At 37.3% G+C, this 11,330-nt stretch overlaps 1 protein-coding gene across 2 annotated transcripts in view; it reads right to left on the bottom strand.

The window, feature by feature from the left end:
* Positions 1 to 7,467: 7,467 nt before the first annotated feature.
* The window catches only part of LOC106872087 (ribonuclease 3), a 62,602-nt gene continuing 58,739 nt past the window's right edge, over positions 7,468 to 11,330 (bottom strand). For both annotated transcript variants that reach the window (XM_014918946.2, XM_014918945.2), the window contains exons 28-29: positions 10,335 to 10,480; positions 7,468 to 7,873 (exon numbers count right to left, since the gene is read on the bottom strand). In XM_014918946.2, coding sequence (XP_014774432.1) covers positions 7,776 to 7,873; positions 10,335 to 10,480 — 244 coding nt within the window. In that variant the 3' untranslated portion in view covers positions 7,468 to 7,775. The remainder of the gene's footprint in view (positions 7,874 to 10,334; positions 10,481 to 11,330) is intronic.

Consider the following 11,330-nt stretch of genomic DNA (forward strand, 5'->3'; position numbering starts at 1 on the left):
ATATATATAGTTGAAAATATGTGAAAAACATAAAAAGTGGAAGAGAAATGCCTTCGTTTCACATAGTTTAATATCTTTTTATAAAGACATTTCGACCAGAGTCGTTGAGACCAGATCAGACCGGTCGAAACCTGTTAAAATTGTTGATACATCGCTACGAGCAACAATAAAGACTACTCTCAAATGACTGCTGAAACAATCTGGCAAAGCTTCCACTTTGTTCGGTATTAAGGTAGCTTGGAATGTATTTTAAATATGTGAATCTGCGGCACGTAGCTTACAGAGTCCAGGCACAACAGCCGGTGACTGCTTGAAGCTGATCGAGAAGTTGAATAACTCCCTTTCAAAAATGAGCAGTGAGAAAATTTTTGAAAACTATTTCGGCGAAATATTCTCTGCTGACTTTGTGAAAAGGCCTAACACTTATTGTTCCAAGAATACATCGTTGCGCTTCAGACATACAACTACTGAAGAAGGTGCTCTCTCTGTCATTGATGACTGGCATCGGCAATTTTTCAGCATCATTGATGCCGCCAAAAATGAATTGAATTGCCGCTTTCAGTAAGGAAGAATGTGCATATGATCTGAGTGAGAGGATTTGCAGTTAGTTGTGGCCGTTTGAACTTGCAAATGCATACATGGCTTTTTCATTTTACTTGCCCTTACTGTCCTCACAAATCAAACTCATTACTGGCCTGTGGACGAAAAAAGAACCTTTGCCCAAATAATTGCAGGACATTGTTGAAAATGGAGAGTTTCTGATGCTACTGTTCGTCCTAGCAAGTGTTGATGCTAATGCAGCTTATTCTGTCTCGTACATATGGAAAAATGCTTCAAATTATTCTAAAAAATTTTCTACTCTCGCTTTGGCAATGAAACTTTCTATGAAGATGTGCAAAGCATTTTTATTGCACAAGTTTTATGCATATGTATTATGGTACAGTGTGTTAGACGGATGGTACGGAGTCAGGTCTTCAAACGGCGAAGTACGCTGAACGTTCTCTCACTTGCAGCTTATTCTGTCTTTGCATCAATTGAGAAAACGTTCAGTACACTTCGCTGTTTGAAGAAGACCTGGCTCTGTACCACATTGATACAGCACTGCCTAATACACTGTTCCATAATGCATGTGCATAAAAACCTGTGCAAGAAAAACGCTTTGCACATATTCATAGAAAGTTTCATTGCCAAAACGATCGAGTGTAAAAAATTTTTTGAAAAAATCTTCAAAATGATCACACCATCAATGGAGAGTTCTATGCCAACTTGCTAAGGTAGTAACAAAAGTCTGTCAAGACCAAACGCCCAGAAAAACTGATGAAATGGGTTTTGTTTCATTAGGACAATGCTTCAGCACACAAGTCCTTGGTTTCAATGGCTGCTGTGCGTGACTGGCTTTGAACTGATTGATCACCCTCCCTATTTTAGCGATTTGGCCCCATCTGACTATTGTCTGTTTCCCAACATGAAAAGACACTTAACTGGGCACCACTATCGCTGTGATAATGACGTCTTATCTGCTGTTGATGGCTATTTTTGACCAACAGCATAGCTTCTTCATCAATAAGATCCAAACATGTAACACTCATGGAAGTGTGTGGACAGTAAGAGAAACTATGTTAAAAAATTAACTTCATTTGGTCACATACCATAGCAGTGTCTTGCTCAGCCCATGAACATTTCAGCCGACCCTCATAATAATAACAATTATTATTATACCTGCACTTATATTAATATTAACATTGAAAAGATTCACATTTTTCGTAAAAAATTTTGGACCTGGATTTGCACCCCCGAAGTAAATTTCGTTCTCGGTCCATTGGTAGTAGTGTTTCCGTAGTAATAACCAAATTTGATGGTGCTTGGTTAAAATTGATATTGGATTATCAATATGGGTGGTGCTGCATGGATTAAATGTTCTGTCTTTGTATTTGGGACAGCTGAGCCTAGGGTGGCATATCTGGATTGTCAGCTGCCAGTAAATTGAAGTTCGTTAACAGGGTGTACCTCTGGTGGAAACAATTTAGATGCTGAATGGAATATTATGAAAAAATGTGTTAGCTTTCACCCCCTAGAAATAGCTGTTGAAAATCTGTGTTCTGTGCATACAAATTTATTCAAGACCGAATCATTTATCTAGTTTTATTGTCAAAACTTTTAGATAAGAAGACTTTTGTTGCTATTCAATTACGTCACTATTTTATGCGACGATTCTGCAACGTTTCTCCATAACTTTGAATTATTGTAAAATAATTATCCTGCAACCTCCAAAGTAAATGTTTAAAAAATGTGAAAAGCAAACGTTTGAACGATTGAATAAAAGAAGCTTAGGGAACCAAAGATGAAGAAATGACGGCTGGTGTGGTGAAGTGGCTCAATGTGATCTAACCTTATTGAGCAAGCCTTATTTTTAAAAGTTATATCAATGTCATGAAATATTTAAAATCCAAACGTAAAGCAAGTGTTAAAAATATCAGTATCAGCAATGAACTAAAATGCATCGAAATTACAGTAATTAGAAGGGGGAAATATTGAAAAACAGTACAAATTTACCAGTAAAAGAGACTGGTGTTGATGCTGAGAGAAATTTCTCGGCCGCTGATTTATTCATAATTTAAGATCTAATGCTTGTTTATTCATAACCCAATTAAGATCAAGTCTGTCTGATAAAACACTAGAGGCATTATGCTTTTTGGAAGATTATTTTTCAAACAGAGATTAAAATTTCTTTATGATTGAGTTAGGAAACAAATCTTAAAACGGTTAACCTCTTTACTATAAGACTTCCATATCAAATGCAAATCAAAACAAACATTTCTTTTATCAGCTTGTTGCTTATTTTTGTAAAAAAAAATTTTTTCTATTTCTTTTTCTTCTTTGAGGAATAATTTTTCATGCGCAATAAATGTTACGATAGAAAATTATTTTTATTTATAATTTCTTTGCCAGAAAATAAATTCTTAACTTTACAACAAACCGATTAATCCTTTAATACCTAGTTGTGAAAATTTCCAACGACTATTCACGGGTTTAGTTGTATCGTTAGAGATCCGGTTGCTGCAGTGTTTGTTCCAGTTGCTTGTATTCTGAGTTCTAATTCTGCCGTGATCGGTTTTGCTTTTCAGCCTTTCGAAGCCGAAAAAAAATGTAATAGCTCAGTGTTTGTTGGCGTTCTCTCTTGCCCTAGCCATCACATCCTGAATGTTATACAGGATCAAGGGTGAGGACAGTAAAACATCAGACAGATAGACGATACAAAAGCCAACAGGAGAAACAACAATTAGAAGGACAGGAAAAAAGACGGTTCATTCGTGGCCTTCTTTCATCAGTCAAGTTTACCAGACGTCCTTACTGTTTCGAGCAGTTACACTTAAGACAGTTCGATCTGGTTGCCCCCAAAAATGTCTAAGCTAAGAGCATTAGATTTTTTTGTCAGAAAGCTAACGATTCACAAAAGACAAAAAACGGAGAACATGGCACCAATTACAAATACAAACAAGAAAATAACAACAGGTGTCTTTTGACCGAGAACGAATCAAATTGGCGTATATGAAGTGAACATAGGAGATGGACATAAGTGTTGGCGGTCGGCAGTCAGGCCAAAGAATGCGATTAGTTTCCCTCTGACTATTCGTTCCATGGCTTTGCTGGTGTGTGAAGTCAGAGAGACAGACCTATATTTTTTGGCATCTGCTCCGCTTCCACCTTTATGGATTGGGCATATCATTCCCTCCTTCAGTTTGCTTGGCAGCCTGCCATTTGCAAGAAAACTCTGGAAGAGAATCTGTAGTGGTTTCGCCAGGGCACACTTACACGATTTGAAGAGGATTGTTGGGAAACCATCAGGGCCAGCAGTTGAGTTTGCGTCCACCTCATCTATGACTAGTATTATATCTTCTTCACCAATGTTGATGTATTCCATCGTAGCTGCCTCGCTGGTTATATGTGAAGCGGCAAAGAAATCCACTGGTTCGTTCATTTGTCGGTATTCCAACGGGGTGGCAAAGACACTTTTGAACTGGTCATTCTTTGGTATAATGAAGAAGGCCTTTGGGTCTGACTTGATGTTTTTTATAACCCAGGCTTCTTTGTTTGCTCCATCCTTCACATAGGTTTGTTGCAGGCTTTTTTCAGTCTCCATCAGTGTTGTTTTTAGGCGGGACCTTTCACTACTTTTGGGATGTTGGTTGAAGCGATATGCAGCCTTCGCTTGTCGTCTCATGAGAATCTTCCTCTCCCTTGGAATCTTGTTCCTTTTTATGTTAACTTTGTGCTCAGGGACATATTTCTGGCATATGGGTTGCATAACAGACATGAAATATTCGAGTTTCACACCAATGTCTAGTGTGAAGAGACATTTCGGCCAGTCCTGTCTGAAGATCTCTTTTTTGGATCGATTTCCAGTCTGCTTTGTGGAAGTTCGGAATGGAGAGATTTTGGGTGCTTCCTTTAGGCTGTATGTCTTTGGCTACTTTTGGTCCATACATAGACAACTCTATTATGTTGTGATCCGAAACTAATGTCGGCGTCACTTTCGCATTATGAATGTCTATATTGTTTGCGAAGCAGAGATCCAATGTTATTCGCCCTGGTTGGTCTGAGCACAACTTGCTCCATGAATAGGGCATTGATGAGGTTGAGCAAGAACTCCACCTGTACTTTTTTGCAATGAGTCATTCCTGAGAGCATGAGGCCTTCGGGCCATTTGAAATTAGGGAAGTTAAAATCACCCATAAGAAACACGCTCACGTGATGTTCCAGTTTCATGAGGATTTCTTTTATTCTTGTGGGGCAATCTTTAAACTTGCCTGTGTGGTATGGTGGGCGATATGTATTGCATAGAACTATATTGTATACAACTACAGTGTCACATACTGAATTTGAGTATGACAGTAGGACCTGGAGTATGAGGTCTTCACAGATGTATACAGCAACTCCAGCATGGTTCCTTTCCCTTCTGTCTGTTCGCAGTATGGTATATTTTGGTAGTTGTACTTCTGCAACCTCTATATCAGGCCTCAGATGAGTTTCCACAAGTGCTATGCTTAGGACTTGATTGTATGCAGCAACGTCTCTCAGAAAAAAGATTTTGTTTTTGTTGTTGTGATGCAACAAGCTTCAAAAGTTTAGTAAAAAAAAATATTGGCATGACGACTGTTTTGGTGTTAGGAGAGGCCATCCCGTGTCTGTTGATTGTGGTGGTCTTGCGCAGTGGTGGGCAAGGATCCGTGTTTGCGCTTGATGTAGCCAGGTCACAATCTGCACAATCTTTTGCGCCATGCACAAAAAGATTCTTGCTCAGCTGCTGCCTTTCGTATAACATCTGAAGAGCGCACTGCATCTGCATACTTTCTTTTTGGAGACGATTGGTATCTTTCCTCTGGGAAGTATTTCTTCTTAAAGCCCCTATAGTTTATACCGTTTTCCCCATGCCAACATTTGCCTTGCAGGTAAAATTTGCACGTCCTCGTCTTTACTCCCAATTTTTTCTCTCTTCTAGAGTTGCGAATTCCATTGGAACCTCCATATTTTGGATTTTTGTTTTCTGTTTGGTGGTTTGGGGTTTCACATTTAGTTTTAGTTGTTTCGTCCTTTCTTTTTCCTTCCTCTCCTTTTTCTTTTTTATGTTTTTGCATGAGGTCTTTCCTTCCTTTACTGGTAGTGGCCTTTGCATTCCTCTGGTTGTCCATTGGGGTGAGGGCTGTATTTATTTAAGCACACACGCTGACATTTGAAGTAAATGCAAATTCACACTAAATACTGATTATTTAATGGAAGAAAATACAATGTTAGAATTGATACTTACATTAAATAGTAGATTACACTATATATAATTAGGTTAAAGAAAGAACAAGTAATATTAGATCTGACATGTTAACTAAATGATGGATTATACCATATACTAAATAAGTTAGTAAATGAATGACAATATTACAATTTACTTGTAAAATAAATGGTGAAAAATAACCCTATACTAATTAGGTTGAAGTAAAACTGTTAATTTTAGAGCTGATATCTATACTACATGGGGGATTGTACCATATACTAATTTAGTTTATGAAAGAACAGGCAATATCAAAGCTATCACATAAACTAAAAGGCAGATTATACCTCTAATTTATTAGGTTAATGAAAGAATGGACAATATTGGAACTGACATATATATTAGATGGTGGATTATACCACAAATTATATTTAGGAAAGACTGGATTAATATTAGAGCTAACATTCAAATTAAATAGCAGATTACACCAAATACATATTAGGTTAATGAAAGAAAAGATATCAGAAGCAACATTTAAACTAAATGATAGATTATATGAACAACTAATACAGTTGAGGATATGACATCAATATTAGAACTAGTATATAAACTAAATGGAGCATTATATCATTTACTAATTAAGAAAGGAAGAGGTAATATTTGACTTTACTAATGGTCTATACAAAATATCACATCAATCATTGCCAGTGGTCCACCCTAACCATGGGACACTTGGCATCTCACCATCAACCATGCTGATCTTCTCCTTCAAAAACACCTGCAGAGCCACTCTCAAGAGCAAAAGGTACAAGAGGAAGAACCACAACACCATATCATTAAATCCTGACCACACCTTCACCTGCTACCACAGTAGCATGCCTGCCTATCCCACATTGGCCTTGTCAGCCACAAGCATGCCTGCGGTCATCATGGACCAGCCCTTTCATAATATTCATTTACAAAACCAACCCAGGAAGATACTAAAGATCAAATAGGTTAATAAAAGTATGAGTAGTATAAGAGTCGACATTTAAATTAATTGGTGAATTATGCCATATGTTATGTGGTATGTGTTCAGGAAGAGAAAAGACTATATTAATGTGGATATATGAACTAAATGATGGATTGTATCACATAATTAGAATAATGAATGGGCAGTAATAGAATTGGCATATACTAACTAGATTAAAGAAAGAATAGTCAATATTAATGCTAACATTTAAATCAAATAGCAATCTATATTATATACAGAAAATATAAAAACTGACATGTAAACTAAATAGATGATACTATAAATTAGCTAAGTGAAGCATAGACAATATTAGGGGAGTATAAAAAATATTAGGGAGCATAGGCAACATAAACAAAAGTGTATACTTTACTATATAATAATTAAGGTAAAAAAAACGTACAGGCAATATTAGAGTTAACATTTTAATCAAATTGTGGTTCATATCAAATACTAATTAAACTAATAAAAGAATGTGCTGTATTAGGGGTGACATGTAAATTAGATTATACCGTTCAGGGAAGACAGAGCAATGTTAGATACGTCATTTAAAGTAAATGGTCAGGAAACAAACTTTTTAACCAGACACCCACACCTGCACCTAACACAGCCAGAGAATGCAAGAAACAAGGTAAGAAGTAGGTAAGAGTTGAGTGCTGAAATATAACTAAGAAAAACAACAAAAGTGAGAGAATAAAAATTCTTTGATGTATTTATTGCTTCACTGATTTGTTCATTTGTTTGAAAGTCTTTTTGTTTCGTTTTTTTTTTAATCAGAAAAAGAATTTTTTTGATAATAAATTATGAGACAAAAAATTTGTCAATATCATGTTGTCTGTGAATTCCTGACAGACAAGAGTTTGTGGAATGGTTCCAAAACGTCCTTGGACGTCATTTTTGGTCAAATGCAGATGGAACAGGCCCCAATGTTATGAGCACTCCATCTACCAACAATTCAGCAGTATTTTTTTTCAACAGTAAAATCTATTATCTATGGCTCTGTCAGTGGTGTTCATCTTGGCGACGAGAACTTCGCCTTTTCTTTTTAGGGTGCCGTCGTTCTAGGAATCTCTTTTGGTGAGCCAAAATTGGGAACAATTCTAGAATGAAAGAAAGAATATAGAAAGAATGGGATAAAAACATATAATACAAATTGTAAGAAATTTTGGGACAATCCCAAAAAAGGTAGAAGTGTTTAGACATTTTTAGCCTGAAATAAATGAACCAGTTTTCATTGTCTACAATATTTCCTTCCAAATTGAGGGACAGGAAAGGGAAAGATCAAATTATCTGATTTGTTGTTGTATGAAAATCTTAATTTTCAGGAGTATAATCCACATAGTAGGTGCTTTTGTTGCTGTTTTGTCCCAAATCACTTACACCTAGATAATCACCCTGTTAATTCCATCGTATGTGTATGTCATATCTTCAATACTCCATACATCCTCTCCAGCACATCTCTGGGCTAAAAGCTAAAGCATATTGGCAAGTGAGTGTCTGCCAGTCAGCAGGGTAGCTTTCTTTTGGCTGTGATTTACAATGTGTACATGTGTATAATAACCCCAGTACTCAGCTGAGGGTCATATCATCAACACCTCATACATCTCACTTCCATATCATAGACACCAATATCTTATGTACTCGATTTCTCTTCACTTTATGAGTTGGTTTATCAAAAAATCTATGAGATTTATGGAGAACCGATTTTAATTCTATACTAACACAGTTACACAAATTGTCACAATATATCCACCGTTTAAAGGTCAAAATTTCTCAAATAATAGATATCAAAATACATATTTTATATTTTTTTATTTGCTTTACAATGAAAATGTTTATTAAAAAAATATCTGACTTCTGAGTTTGACATAAAAAGTTATTCCCCTTTATTACAGTTTATGCAACTTTCTTTGACTAGAAAATTATTTGTCTTAATATTTGGAGCAGAGTGGATTGTTAAGAAATTAAACCATCAAAATTTACAGTATTCAATTACAATGTTTTCTTTTCTGAGTTCAAATTATAAATTCATTCTTCCTAGGCTAATATAATGGGATGAATTCAACTGTCTATATCCCCTAAAAATGTTAGTTCTGCATCAGACTATTGACTAAAGAGGCCTAACCCTAATTTACTCTATTGTTATGTCTGTAAACAAGACATTTCAGTTGTTTGTTCAGTTGTAAATAAATAGCATTGGTTAATACCGTTGTTGTTTTTCTTTAACTTCAAGTCAACTCTGATCAATAAAATTTATTACTTTATTCTTCTATTTGTTTCAGTCATTTGACTGCAGCCATGCTGGAGCACTGCCTTTTAGTTGAATAAATCGACCTCAGGACTTACTCTTTGTAAGCCTAGTACTTATTCTATCGGATTCTTTTGCCGAACCGCTAAGTTACGGTGACATAAACACACCAGCATCGGTTGTCAAGCGATGGTGGAGGGACAAACACCAACACACACACACACACACACACACACACACACACACACACACACACACACGCACATATACAACAGGCTTCTTTCAGTTTCCGTCCACCACTCACAAGGCTTTGGTCAGCCCGAGGCTATAGTAGAAGACACTTGCCCAAGGTGCCATGCAATAGGACTGAACCCAGAACTTACCACACAGCCACTCCTGTGCCTATTATATTTTCCATTTGTGTCCATCTCATTTTTATTTTCAGATACTGTATATAAGACTGCATTATACAATATCTTTCTTTTTTTAAACTAAAATAGATGTATACGATTTGACAGAAATTTGACTGCTATTTCTATCAGGCCAAGCTAAAAATAGAAGCTCCTTCAATGGCTTGACTGACAATTGTTTTCTTAGCTCAAAGTATTCATTTCAAATGCTGCTAAGTGTACAACATTAAAGAGAGGTAGATTCTAGCAAGCAGACTAGCCCTAAGTATACCAAATGGAATCGAAATCTTCAAATTCTACTGTAACAACCCAGTAATAGGAACCAATCATTTCATATAAACAACAGCCCACAACGCCAAGACCTTAACCAAATTCTCATGGAAAGAACAACTTAAATGGGATACTTTATGCTGAAAACACCCCACACCACCCTGAGCTCAGCCAAGCTTACTATTCAATATCTCTCATGGCAAAACACATCATCATCATCATCATCGTCATCATTTAACGTCCGCTTTCCATGCTAGCATGGGTTGGACGATTTGACTGGACTGGTGAAACCCGATGGCTACACCAGGCTCCAATCTGATTTGGCAGTTTCTATAGCTGGATGCCCTTCCTAATGCCAACCACTCAGAGAGTGTAGTGGGTGCTTTTATGTGCAACCCGCACAAAGGCCAGTCAGGCGGTACTGGCAATGGCCACGCTCAAAATGGTGTATTTTATGTGCCACCCACACAAGAGCCAGTCCAGGGGCACTGGCAACAATCTCGCTCAAAAGTCGAAAGTCATGGCAAAACACAGCTAATAAAAATCAACCAGCAGTTATGTCATATAGAAGAAAAAAAAAACCCAGTCCACATGGAGGATCTAGCAGTGAACAGACTACTCTTATAGATTTACCTGATCTCTGGTTGAGTGCATTTGTAGCTGCAGCCATTTCAGCTTGTTGGATACTGTGACCAATTCCTGTAGCCAGACGTTCTCCACGGAAATACACAGCTACAGTATATTTTCTTGTGTTTGTTGGACCAGATGACTCTATAACCCTGGAAACATTAATAGAAATATTATATCAAGTGTTGTTATCATCATCATCATCATCATCATCATCATCATCATCATCATCATCATCATCATCATCATTTAATGTCCTTCTTTCATACTGGCATGGGTTGGATGGTTGGACAGGAGATGGCCAGACAGGAGCCTGCACCATGCTTCTGGCATGATTTTTATGGCTGGGTGCCCTTCCTAACACCAACCACTCCGCAGAGTAGGCTGTGAGCTTTTCACAAGGCACTCACACAGGTGAGGCCAGTTTTGGCATGGTTTATACAGCTGGATGCCCTTCCAAATGCCAACCACTTTACAGTGTGGACTGGGTGTTTTTTAAGTGGCACCTGCACTGGTGGCGTCACCAAATGACTTTGCAAGACAAGGAGTTTTTGTGAGGGGAGGAAGCATTGGAGGAGGTGATCATGTGTCAGATGATGAAAGGTTAGAGTGTGACAGAGAGACAGAAACAGATGTCTCACAGTAGAGGAGGTACAAGGTTACCCAGCCAGAGAGGGAGAGACAGAAGTAAAGAGACAGATGAAGAGAGACAGAGGAAGAGAGCAATAGAAAGAGAGCAAGAGTTAACAAGAATGAGGGCAGAAACAGGTGTGCTGCTAAAGAGGAGGAATATAGTTACCTAAAGAGAGAGGGGGGTTAACAAGAAAGAGGTGTGTTGCTGTGAAGGAGATACATGGTTACCTAGCCAGAGGGAAAAGCAAGAAGAAGGCGAGAGAGTGACCAAGAATGAGGGCAGAAACATTATTATTATTATTATTATTATTATTATTATTATTATTAAAATGCATGTGGTATTTTTCCAGATCTTTACATTCTGGTTTC

This window comes from Octopus bimaculoides, chromosome 3 (assembly GCF_001194135.2).
Source record: "Octopus bimaculoides isolate UCB-OBI-ISO-001 chromosome 3, ASM119413v2, whole genome shotgun sequence".
Classification (NCBI taxonomy): domain Eukaryota; kingdom Metazoa; phylum Mollusca; class Cephalopoda; order Octopoda; family Octopodidae; genus Octopus; species Octopus bimaculoides.